Raw genomic sequence first — 12,781 nt, 5'->3', positions numbered from 1 at the left:
AGGATATGAATTTGGACCCCAGCATTCATGGAACATGCTAGGTGCTAACTTCCAACAATGTGTAATTTCAGTGCTGTAGGGTATGGGGACAGAAAGGTCACAGGGATTTGCTGGCTGCAAAAATTCCAGCTCTGGATTCAAGGAGAGATCCTGCCTCAAAGGAATACAGTGGAGAGTGATACACAGCTATCCAATGCCCTCTGCTAATATCCTCCTCTGGCCACTGTGTGAACACACATAGTCATGCATAGCAGCAAACACACATACACATAAACATACATATTTATATATGTTAGGACAGATTCTAAGGAATAAGGATAAAAAACCAACTGTGTTTCATTAAAAATGAAAGCAGGGTGGCAACTTATAGTTTGTTTTCTGCAAAGGCAAGCCTCCATGTGAGCTTCTAAGTCTGTGTTCGAGTCCTATCTTCCCAAGAAGAGACTCTTAAGCTGAGTTTAAGACCCCAGTCATTGGGGCTGGAGAGATGGCTCAGTGGTTAAGAGCATTGGCTACTCTTACAGGAGTGATCCAGGTTCAATTCCCAGCACTACATGGCAGTTCACACCTGTCTGTAACTCTAGTTCCAGAGGAATCCTCGTGCAGACATATATGCAGTCAAAACACTAATAAACATAAAAAAATAAAATTATTTAAAAAAGAAAAAAGAAAAGATTTCAGTCATTGAACTTGCACTCCTAGGAGCAAGTCCGGTCGGATCATATGGTAAGAGTATGTTCACTTTTGAAGAAATTATCAGGCTGCTTTTCCATGTGGCCCTACTGTTGTACATTCTTTTTGTTGTTGTTGTTTTTCGAGACAAGGTTTCTCTGTGTAGCTCTGGCTGTCCTGGAACTCACTCTGTAGACTAGGCTGGCCTCGAACTCAGAAATCCGCCTGCCTTTGCCTCCCAAGTGCTGGGATTAAAGGCGTGGGCCACCACTGCCCGGCACTGTTGTACATTCTTACTGAGTGAGAAGTCCCATCACATTCTTGCTAGCATTGGGTGGCGTCAGTGGCTTTGGATTTTATGTAACAGGAGTACTAAAACCCATTGTGTTGTTTTAAGTATTATTTACTGTGGGAGGGTCATGCATGCGGAGGTCAGGGGACAACTTTCAAGGGTCCATTCTTTCCTTCCACCATGGGTTCAGGGATTTAACTCAGGTCACTAGGTTTGTGCAGTGAGTTTTATCCTGAGACAGTTTTGACGGACATTTCATCTGTTGATGTTAGTGCACAGGTCCCTAGGGATAGTTATGTCCAATATCCTTTCACAGACCCACTGGCCTTTTTGACTCTAGATATTCTCTGGTGAGGTATGTTTGTCCATCAGCTATGGGCTCCGCCTCTGTCTCTCAGTCAAACACCGAGGGCAGCAGAGCAGCTTGTGTCTTGAATTTCCTCAGTTACTGAGTGGAGGGAAGTCCGACTTGCAAATACATACATTCTCTACCAGAACGAGTCACGGAATCCACACAAGGAAGACAAGAGTTGCCATCTTGACATGTTCCCTGAAGACAGAGAGCTGGGGAGCTTTGATGAGCAGTGTGTCCATCTACTGAAGGAGGACGTGTGGCACTACTGACCGGAGCCAACTCTGGGGGCAGGAGCAGAGACTTTACTGAGAGTACAAGCTTGGTATGGTGGCAGATGCCTTTGATCCCAGCACCTCAGAGGCAGAAAAGAGAGGATCTCTGTGAGTTCAAAGCCAACTCAGTCTACACAGGGAGTTCCAGGCCAGATATCTCAAAAAAAAAAAAAAAAAAGGGAAAGAAAAGAGAAGAAGGAGGGAGAGAGGAGGTAAGGAAACACAGATGGAAGTGGGTCAGAGCAGACAGAAAAGTCAGGATGACTGCAGTCTAAACTTACATGTCTCAGATTATATATGTGTGAATATGTACTTTTATATGTAATACACACAAATGTCCATTTTTATAACAGCACTATTTATTACAGCCAAGATGTAGAAACCACCCAAACATCTATCAGTGAATGACTAAACAAACAGCAAATGGTAAATAGATAGTGGAATATTATTTAAGGGTTTTTTTTCCTTTTTTTTTTTTTGTTTTGTTTTGTTTTGTTTTGTTTTGTTTTTCGAGACAGGGTTTCTCCATGTAACCCTGGCTGTCCTGAAACTCACTCTGTAGACCAGGCTGGCCTCGAACTGAGAAATCCACCTGCCTCTGCCTCCCAAGTGCTGGGATTAAAGGCGTGCACCACCACCGCCCAGCTTTTTTTCCTAATTGAGACAGAATCTTACTATATCACCCTGGCTGGCCTGGAACTTGTATAGATAGGCAAGCATCGAACCCAGTGGGCTTTTAACTGCTGAGATAGCTAGAGTAGTATTGTGATCCCTGGAATATTAGTGTAAACAAGTTAAATCATTCCTGCCTCTTAAAAAAAAAAAAAAAAAACCCATCTGTGGAATTTTTTGGTTTTTTTTTGTTTGTTTGTTTTTTTGAGATAGGGTTTCTCTGTATAGCCTGGGCTGTCCTGGAACGCACTCTGTAGACCAGGCTGGCCTCGAACTCAGAAATCTGCCTGTCTCTGCCTCCCAAGTTCGAGATTTTTTTTAAAGCCTATTTATTTCACTCCATGTGTGAGTGCAGGGAAGTCAGAAGAGGATGTGGGAGCCTCTAGAACTGGAATCATGGACAGTTATGAGCTTCCAGGTAGGTACTGGGAATAGAACCTGGGTCCTGTACAAGAGCAGTCAGTGCTCTTAACCTCTGAGCCATCCCTCTAGTCCCAAAGCATTTTTTAATACTTATTTAAAATGAAAGTCCTATGTTCTAATATTAATGCTTCTTGAAAACATCGTTCTAGTTGAAGTTAACCAAACACCAAATACTGCATGGCTCTACTTGTATGGGTTGACACAGAGAATGAAGTGATGGACACAGTCAGGGCAATGGAGGTTGCTAGGAGAAAGTGGGAAGCTGTGTTGAATGGGTGGAACATCAACTTGTGGAGATGAAATGTTGTTTTTGATGGTGCTGGCTGCAGCACCTGGGCAAGCACTAAACGCCACAGACCCCCACACAGCACAAAAGCTAAGATGACTAAGTGCATATTTTACTACAGTGTCTGTTCACAAATCCTTGGGTCTTGGAGGGTCACAGTGGTGGGCTTGTGTTGTTTTGACATGGCATCTTACCGTGTTAGCCTGGCTGATATTGAACTCACCATCCCCGAGTACCCGAAACTATAGAATGTCATCATCGATTTTTTTTTTTTTTTGGTTTTTCGAGACAGGGTTTCTCTGTGTAGCCCTGGCTGTCCTGGAACTCACTCTGTAGACCAGGCTGGCCTTGAACTGAGAAATCCACCTGCCTCTGCCTTCCAAGCACTGGGATTAAAGGCGTGTGCCACCACCGCCCGGCTATCATCGATTTTAAAAATTCACATTTTTTTTTTCTTTTTTGGGTTTTGGAGACAGTTTCTTTTGTGTAGTCCTGGCTGTCCTGGAACTTGCTCTGTAGACCAGGCTGGCCCGGTACTTGCAGAGATACACTAGCCTCTGCCTCCCAAGTGCTGGAATTAAAGGCGTGTACTACCAGCAGCTGGCAAAAGTAGCAAATTTTACAAGGGAATTAAAAGGTCTTCTCCCTGGTTGGACATCTGAAGACAAGTAGGGACGGTCACCAGCAGCTATACCAAAGTCAACCACAAAAATGTTTTTTTTACCAGGATTCTACCCAAACTATGATAGTCCAATCTAGAAATATGGTCTAGAGATAGATGTTCAGTGTTCCACCAGTATTCAAAGAACATAGGCCTCTCTAGGCTAGATAAAGCAGCCTTCCTTGAATGGATTATCTAAGGCCATCTACTGAGTGAGATGTCCTGCCGGTTCTTTATGTAGAAAAAAATAATTAATTGTAATCTATACGAAATACACTTTAGCCAGACGATAGTGGCACAGAACATTGAGGAGGCAGAGGCAGGTGAGTCTTTTAGTTCACGGCCAGCCTGGTTCTACAGAGTGAGTTCCAGAACAGCCAGGGCTACACAGAGAAGCCCTGTCTTGGAAAACAAAACAAACAAACAAACAAAAAAAACAACAAACACACTAAACATTAAACAAAAATACAAAATGAAAAAGGAGCTGTATTTACACACACACACAAAACGTCTCTGAGTGCCTGCTTTTGCTCTGCTGTTTGTTTTTAGAGTTAGGGATCAAACCCAAGGCCTTTGGAATAGCAGGCAACACTCTACCACTGAGTTAAATCCTCAGCCCTCAATGATATTGTGGGTTTTTTGTTTATTTTCAAAACTAGATCATAAAAGGCACCAGGGTTTCCTCCTTCCTCTCTACTAGACTGTTTCCTCTGGGCACAGTTAACCATGGACAAACAGAATCCTGTAGCCAAGAACTGAGGCTTTCTGCAAATGGATGTGCATGGCCCTTCGTGGAAGCTGGTCCTCCAGCTCCAGCCATGAAGGCAGTCACAGGCTCCTTTTTTTTTTTTGGAAACAGGGTCGCTCTATGTAGCCCTTGCTGGCCTGGAGCTTGCTTTGTAGACCAGGCTGGCCTCAAACTCAGCCCTCTTTGCTTCCCAAATGCTGGGATTAAAGGTGTTGGTCATCATACCTTGCTTCCCAGCCAATATCTTGACTTGTAACCTCATGAGAGACCCTGGGAAAGGGCTGTGCAGCTATGGCAGCTCCATTTCTTGAGTGCATATTCATTCCAAGGAGATGGACTTAATAAGCCAAGGAGGTGTCTGCATTCCCTGATAAAGGCACTACTCACAGCAACCAAAACACGAAGTCTACCTTAAATGCCTATTAAGGGGAGCTAAGAGAAAGAAAACGTGGTGCATGTCTAGAATGGGATATTTGGCAAACAAACAAACAAACAAAAAGAAAGAAGAAGAAGAGGAAGAGGAAGAAGAAGAGGAAGAAGAAGAGGAAGAAGTCCTGCCATTTACAACACCAAACTCAGGACTTCATGACCAAACTCAGGCTTGGCGGCCAGCATGTTTACCCACTGAGCCATCTACATGGGCCCAAGAGGTATAGCTTTTCATCAGAAAGGAGGAATAAATTCAGGGGATCAGCACAGTTGTAGTACATGACGACTATTGGCTCTGTGTGTGTGTGTGTGTGTGTGTGTGTGTGTTTATAGCTTTGAACTTGGACAATCCTCCTGCCTCAGCCTATAGAATGCTAGGACTGCAAGTGGTGGTACGACCACACCGGACTCAATGGTGTATTGTTTTTTTTTTTTTTTCTTTTTTGGTTTTTCAAGACAGGTTTTCTCTGTGTAGCCTTGGCTGTCCTGGAACTCACTCTGTAGACCAGGCTGGCCTTGAACTCAGAAATCCGCCTGCCTCTGCCTCCCAAGTGCTGGGATTAAAGGCGTGCGCCACCACTGCCCGGGAAAAAATTTCTTAAGTGTAGAGTTTAGGTGTTCTTTCCACATTAAAAAAAAAAGTCTTTGAGGTAATGCAGATGTTAATAAGCTCTTTGAGCCAGTCCATATTGTAAACATGCTTCAAATCATCATGGTATAGGATACATACATACACGAGTGTGATTTGTCAACTGAAAAATCAAGATTCCTGTCCCCCAGACTCTATGTAAATTAACCTTTATTACTTCAAGGCAATAAGTCAGGGATAAATTTTTACCCAGCAATGAACCATCAACTCGATCTTACTATAAGAGAGAGAGATTATATATAGACTTGGTGTCCCTTGTACCTATGTTGTCTGGCTAGCCCTCTAGAGAAATATGTTTGTGATCCTGCAAAACGTGCCGTCATCTTCCAGCCACATACATCTGTGTAGTTTGGCTAGTTTTATTTTTGTTTCTGAGGGCATAGTCTCATAGAGCTCAGGCTGGCCATCCTCCTGCCTCAACTTCCTGGCATTATAGGTATGTGCCACCAAAGCCTGGCTAAATTTACTTCTGTTTTTTGGTTTTCAGTGCTGCTACATCAAACCCAGAATCTTGTGAGTGACAGGTAAGTGTCTGTACCATGGAGTCCTTCCTATGTAATGCACAGGCGCACTGCCGCAAAGGCTGCTGGGAGGATCAGGCTCCAAAAAGTTCACAGGCAGGAAGAACTGGGAAACAAACACAGCGGGTTTTGTTTTTCTCCCTTCCTCTCCCTCCTCTAGTTCTCCTCGACAACCGTCAGACAGGATGAAGACATGGGCAATTTATTCCACATCACCTGAGCCACAGACAAGGCCAAGTTGAGAAGGAGGAATGCAAAGCTGGTTCCCAAATCCTCCTCTGCTCATCCTTTGTCATGATGAAGACAGTCCTAGTTAGCGGTGGCTGTATCTGAACTTAATGGCCTTTGGTTATCTTTAGTAGGCTTCGGGATGCTCTCCAGGTTGTCGGAGGTCTGTGAAGTCCTCATCGGAGGCTCCCGCTCTGAGCTGCTGCAAGGTGTGCTGATGGAGGAGCTGCTCATAATTAGACTCCAGAAGTTTTTATGGTTGAGGTAGCAAAGGATCCCTGGCGGCGATGTGGGGGGGTGGAACACAAGAGGGAGAAGCTGAGAGCTGATAGGTGAGGTATGCTGAAGGGAAGGTTAAGACCTTGCGGACTTCCGGGGCTGGGGGTGGGTGAGAGGGGTTACCTGCCTCTTCCAACCACACAGTCTCTGCCCTGACCCACCCAACTCCCTTCCTCCCCCAGGGTCTCATAACCACTTACCACAAGTGAAATACAGAATGAGCACCAGCCAACCAACGAAATAGCTCCAGCCGATGGGAACCGATACGTTCTTCTTCAGCTCGTAGATCCAGAGGTTAACAGGGAACAACAGGAGGGTGAGGAAAATTAAGGTGACTGGGAGGCAGGAGTGGAGAGATCTTATTCTCACCTAAGAATCGCACAGGGGGTCTGCCTCATCTGCCGAGCTACAGCCACAAATCACACACACTGAGGAAATCAATCTCTACTGTCTCCAGCAATCAGAAAACACTTCCTGCTCTCACTTCCCTCTCCTCCCCTCACCGCCCCCAACCCTCACTCCACCCCTACCCCCCCTCTCCCAGAGAAGAGGGAGATGTGCCCAGGACCATGTGGGCTAGGGAATTAAGAACCTTTTTCAAAGCTGGGGGGCACCTTCACAGAAGCTCAGGATGATCCCAATCAAGCCAAAGAATGGCATTCTCTGCAGGCAGGGCAGGTACGGCAGGTGCAGCCAGGTGGTGAGGACCAAACCCAGCCCTACGGCCAGGGTGAAACTTATCTTAGCCACCCCAAAAATTGGATGGACTGTCCACATCTTAAAATTGTCTGGGGGGAGAAAATGACAAAAAATAGGAACTCAGGATTCACAAAAAATGAAATACAGTCAAGTGAACAAATTTGGGGACAACACTCAGGTTGTCCGGAACCAAAGAAATCCTGCACAGTTGAGATTAGGGATCAATACTTTCCCTCAAGTAAGATTCCTGATCTGGAGACTGAGAAGGCTAGGCAGACTCCATGACAGACTTCAGATTGACAGTTAAGGAGACTAGGCCTAAAAACTGGGCAAGTCCAGCTGGCGAGCCCAGGCAATTCAATTACTAAATTACTAACAGGAAAAAAAAAAAAAAAAAAAAAAAAAAAAAAAAAAACAGGCTCCAGCCTTCACGCCCAGTTAATGGAATGTCCCTGCCACCTGGCCTGAAGCAAGGACAATGGGTCAACAGCAGTTTCCAGACTTCCCCAGCTACTTCCTCAGTTAACAGTCTCCAGACCCCCCAGCAAGTTTCCAGCCCCCACACCCCAGCAATGGAATGTCTGTGGTAGAGATGGACCCAACAGATGAACCTAGAGCTCACCTACTCCACAGTTCCCTGATGTGCTTTAAATTGGGCCTGCAAACTCACTTGGGTATCTATCCTGGGAATGGGGAGACCCCAGCATGTTGGACTTCTACAGAATAAAACTTTCTTTACATTTCATTTACATACTATTTGAATTTGAGTCCAGGGTGTCAGTCTTCTTCGAATCATGGACCCTTACAAGACTGCTTGACAATTCCAACCATTTGAATATATGGATTAAAAAATAAAACCAGTGTGCTGGCTAGTACTTTTGAGCTCAGCAACGGCTGAGGTAAGAGGTTAGCCATGGGTGCAAGGTACATAGTGAGTTCAGGAATGAACCCCACACTTTGGTAACCAGTTTTTCTATTAGTTACTTATTCATCACTGTGGCTAAGAACCTGACAAAATGACTTAAAGTTGAGAAAAGCTTATTCTGGTCCCTGGCTTAGGAGAATCTAGTCCACGGTCCCATGGCACCAGATAGTTGGGCCATCACAGTATCAGGAGTGTGTGGCATAAGCTGTGCAAATCGTAGATTCTTCACTTATTAGGAGACAGAAAGCATAGAGAGGAAAACAGGAAGGGGCCAACGGCAAGATACTCCCGAGAGGAGTTAGGGGAAGGCTCATCGGTTAAGAGCACTTGCTGCTTTTATCAGAGGACCCATGTTTAGTTCCTGACACCCAAATGGTGACTCACAACTGTGTGTAACTCCAATTCCAGGGGATTCGATGCCCTCTTCTAGCCTCTATGGGTACCAGGCATGCATACAGCACATAGACATGGCATACAGACATACATGTACACAAAAATGCTCATACACATAAAATAGAGTTTAACATTTATCTTTTCAAAAAGAAAGATAACACCCACAGTTACCCTCCCCAGTAAGCTCCTTCCTCCAATGAGGTCTCACCCACCAAAATTTCAAGAGCCTTTTGAAATTGGATTCTGTGACCTGGGCAGTGATAGTGCTCACCTTTAAGAACCCCCAACACTCGGGAGGCAGAGGCAGGCAGATCTCTGAGTTCAAGGCCAACCTGGTCTACAGAGCAAGTTCCAGGACAGCCAGGGCTACACAGAGAAACCCTGTCTGGAAAAAACAAAAATCAAAACAAAAAACCATGAGTGTATATATCAAGTGTGGTGACTCATGTCTGTAAAACTAGCCCTCAGGGGTTTGAAGAGGGCCCGGAGTTCAAAGTCACCCTGGGCTACATAATGAATTATAGATAAGTTCCAATCTTCCCATCTGTAAAATAAGGTCAATTACTCCTACTCTTACGGCCAACACAAGATCCATTTGGACAAATAGAGTAAGTATACCATAAATGATATTTGTTTCCCCAGATTCGGCATGAAGATATAATACCTGTATACACACACACACACACACACACACACACACACACGATATAAGATATACCTCTTTTTGCTTACAGAAAGGAGAGTGGCAGATGGAAAGGGACATCCTGAACAGGACATTACATCAGAAATTAAACAGTTGTGAGAATTCAGGGAAGGAAGGAATAAGAAAGCCAAACAGTAAAAGAGAAACTTAGAGCTGGCTCAGAGAAGCAAGAACTCAGGCAGGAGGAAAGGAAGAAGGCAGGGATAGGGAATGACCACAAGAGAAGGTCAGGGTCCAGGAGTCCTCTCAGAGCTCTGGGCATGCAAAGCTAGAAGGAGAAACAGCACCTCCCAGCTGAGAAACAATGTTATTCGGACTCATCCAGACACCTCTCAACGTTCTTGAAGGGAAGACCTGTGTGGGCTTTGCCCAAAACAGTGACATCTTCTACTGGGTCAGACAAACTGATTTGACCACACCGAAGGAAGACAATGACCCTGACCTCACCATGTCATCTTGCAAGCCAAATGAAGACAGCTGATGGGAGGGAACGAGATGGTGGGGGCCACCACGGAGGTCAAGGCAGGCTGGAGACCTGGGACGGGACCCAGGAACTCACCTTCCCCATTGTCTGAGCTGGGGCAGCTCTTGGCTATGCAGATGTACAGGAGTCCTGTGGACATACTGTGGATGGAGGTGTAGACTCTCTTGGTGATGTTTTGGGGGTAACGCTGATGGAAACGGCTCTTTGAGGGGTACAGCCATCTCTTGGAGAAGACCATGAGCAGCAGCAGGAGGAAGGCCACCAGGCTCAACTCTGAGGCCAACACCTGGGCCTTCCAGCGGGAGCTATGTGTCATTTTCCATTGAAGGGGCAACAGTGAGCTGCGCCGTTGCTCCGTGCGTGACTGCCTGTTCCTGCTGGAAGAAGGGACAGAAGTCCTCCCCACGGCCTCTGCTCTGCCCGGCTCACCCTTCCTCCATCCTGGTTCGTGCCTCATCCCCTTCCCCTTCCACACTCACCCGGTCCTTATCCTCTCAGATTCTTCCTTAGTCAAGTCAGGTTCCATCACAGGCCTAGTGTCTGAGCAAGAATGGGGGGACCTCTTTCCAGGCACCTGAGCTTCAGATCCAAGAGAAGGCCCCTCCCCATTCTGCCAAGCAGACCCTAACTGCCATGGAATACTGCTGCAGAACAGGGAGATGGGGGAGGGGTCGTGAACTCAGCTCCAACCCTTTCTCAAAATTCTATTCCTCTGGCTCCAGCCCCTAATGTGGATCAGATGTGGATCAGATGCCTCCTGCTGGCTCTAGCCTCTGGGCTGGAGGAGTTTAGGGTAGGGGACAGGGTGTGCCAGCACGGAGGACCCTGTAACTGGTAGGTACTAAAGGATGCTGACAGAACCTGTTGATGCATCCATCGGCTTTAATATGTTAAATAGGAACCTCAGCCTTTTGTCCCAGGTTTGAGTCCTAACGACGATCTCAGCAATTCACTTGCCTCTGCCCTCCAGGTGCAAGGATTTTACAGGGGAGAAACCATCCTTGGCTTTTGAACTCTTCTTCACATCTTTTTCTCTCAGTACCTAAGAGGGTAGACATAGAATGAAGACAGACCTCCTTTAAAAAGGGTGGGGGCGGGGTTCTGATGATCAAACTCAGGTTGATAGGCTCAACAAGAGCCTTCTGAACTATCTCTTGGCCCCTATTTGTGTGTTGTTTGTTTAAGACAAGACACTATGTAGACTAGGCTGGCTTTGAACTCAGAAATCCGCTTGCCTCTGACTCCCAAGTGCTGGGATTAAAGGCATGCGCCACCACTACCCGGCAGTATTTTTTAAAAGATTTAATGTACTGATATTTTGGGGGAGAGGCTCTGATGTGTCATCACTCTATTACAACTTGATCTTGAAGTTTCCATAGCATTAACTGGTTCTTCATGGAGAAGCTGCAGAGGTTCAAGAAACAGGCCTTTTGAGGAGTGTACAAGCTCCTCTTGGATATTTAGAAAATAGGCACAATGTATATCTCCTTAAGATTGATTAGTAGAGGTATCTGTGTTTGCTTCTGTGGCCATTTTTTTTTTCCCTGTCTGTGTGCAGTTACACTCTGGACTTCTTCCTTCTTTTTCTGTTTCTGCCATTGACTCTGGTACCCACATGTGGCTCCTTGAGCTCCAAGTGACACCCTTCTGCATGCTCATGATACAGCCTTGTGCTTGCTTGGTGTTCTCAGAGGCCAGAAGGCATCAGATCCCCCTGGGACTAGAATGACAGATGGTGAAACACTATGCTGAGAATAGAACCCAGGTCATCCTGAAGAGCAGCTGGTGTTAACTGCTAAGCCATCTCTCCAGCCATAATTTAAAAAAAAAAAAAAAAATGTTTTTAATTAATTGTTGTTCAGTGGACCAGCAAGACGTGTGCAAAGGCATCTGCTGTCAAGCCTAGAGACCTGACTTTGATCTGCATGGCCCATCTTAAGAAAATAAAGGAGGCTGGAAAAATAATCAGTGTAACACACACACACATACACACACACACACACACACACTCCTTGTTTACTCTTTCAGACATTTTCCTTGGGTAAAGTGGAGGCTGCTGTGTTTACTGCTACTGCGTTGTCTTTAATTTGTCTTCCGAGTTTTGTCTGTCTGTTGATGCTAAGAGTGGAAATCCATTGCCCAGTGTTTACCTTATGTATTGTGACTACATAAATACTCCGCTGCTGAGCTGGAAGCCACTGAGATTAACTTCCTTTCTTGAACTGTCCTCTTTCTTTCTTTCCCACCTTTTCCCCCCACTTCACTATGTAGACCAGGCTGGCCTCCAATTCACAGAGGTCCACCCTCCTTTTCCTCCTGAGTGCTGGGATGAAAGCTGTGTAGAAACACACCTGGGTTTTTCTTGTCATTTGAGACAAGGTCTCCTGTAACTTTGGAAAGCCTCAAACTCATTGCATACTCTGCGATTATCTTGAACTTTTGGTCTTCTGGCTTTATCTCCCAAGTGTCAGGATGACAGGTGTAGTTGTGGCTTAAACTAGTTTCAGTTATCTTTTCAAAAGCAATTTAAAAAATTTTAAATTTCTCTCTCTCTCTCTCTCTCTCTCTCTCTCTCTCTCTCTCTCTCGCTTTACACAGTAATCAGAGTGGAATGAAGGTTCTAATTCAAAAGTTAAGATGAAAACCAACCTGGGAAGACAGCGAAGTTGAGAACAGCATTAGGGGTGGGAACCTGGCAGCCTGAGTTTGACCCCCAGAACCTACTGAAAGGTGAGGGCAGAGAACCTGACTCCGCAAAGTTGTCCCACAGCTTCCACACAGTGCCCCCTCCAATAATAGTACATAAAATCTAACCTTTAAAGAATAATTATGCCAGGTAGTGGTGGCACAGCCCTTGTGAAGCAGTGGCAGGCGGATATCTGAGTTCAAGGCCAACCTGGTTTACAAAATGAGTTCCAGGACAACCAGGGTTAGAGAAACCCTGCCTTGAAAAACAAACAAACAATGAATTATTAGAAATGAGCTTGTGTAATTTTTCACACAAGTAAGTTTGCTTTTTGAGGTTCATCTGCAAAATGGGCAGGAGTGATAGTTCCGTTGTTTAAAGTGCTTGTTGCTCATGCAGAGGAC

At 45.5% G+C, this 12,781-nt stretch overlaps 1 protein-coding gene across 1 annotated transcript; it reads right to left on the bottom strand.

The window, feature by feature from the left end:
* Nucleotides 1–5,593: 5,593 nt before the first annotated feature.
* Nucleotides 5,594–10,338, bottom strand: Odf4 (outer dense fiber of sperm tails 4). Its single transcript, XM_034507480.2, has 5 exons — nucleotides 10,171–10,338; nucleotides 9,767–10,068; nucleotides 7,102–7,275; nucleotides 6,688–6,822; nucleotides 5,594–6,486 (listed from the first exon to the last, which is right to left on the bottom strand). Exons 1-5 carry the CDS (start codon nucleotides 10,215–10,217, stop codon nucleotides 6,290–6,292), a joined length of 855 nt encoding a protein of 284 aa, XP_034363371.1. The 5' UTR covers nucleotides 10,218–10,338; the 3' UTR covers nucleotides 5,594–6,289.
* Nucleotides 10,339–12,781: the final 2,443 nt, after the last annotated feature.

The sequence above is a fragment of the Arvicanthis niloticus genome, chromosome 6 (genome assembly GCF_011762505.2).
Source record: "Arvicanthis niloticus isolate mArvNil1 chromosome 6, mArvNil1.pat.X, whole genome shotgun sequence".
In the NCBI taxonomy this organism is placed as follows: Eukaryota; Metazoa; Chordata; class Mammalia; order Rodentia; family Muridae; genus Arvicanthis; species Arvicanthis niloticus.
This window is presented reverse-complemented; position numbering and strand designations above follow the sequence as displayed.

Excerpts from the sequence above, each read along its gene's own strand:
- Odf4 (XM_034507480.2), bottom strand. The coding sequence starts at position 10,217 with ATGGAACCTGACTTGACTAAGGAAGAATCTGAGAGGATAAGGACCGG. Across the intron at positions 7,276-9,766 it reads CAGCTCAGACAATGGGGAAG|ACAATTTTAAGATGTGGACA; the intron begins GTGAGTTCCTGG and ends TTCTCCCCCCAG. Across the intron at positions 6,823-7,101 it reads CATCCTGAGCTTCTGTGAAG|TCACCTTAATTTTCCTCACC; the intron begins GTGCCCCCCAGC and ends CCTGCCTCCCAG.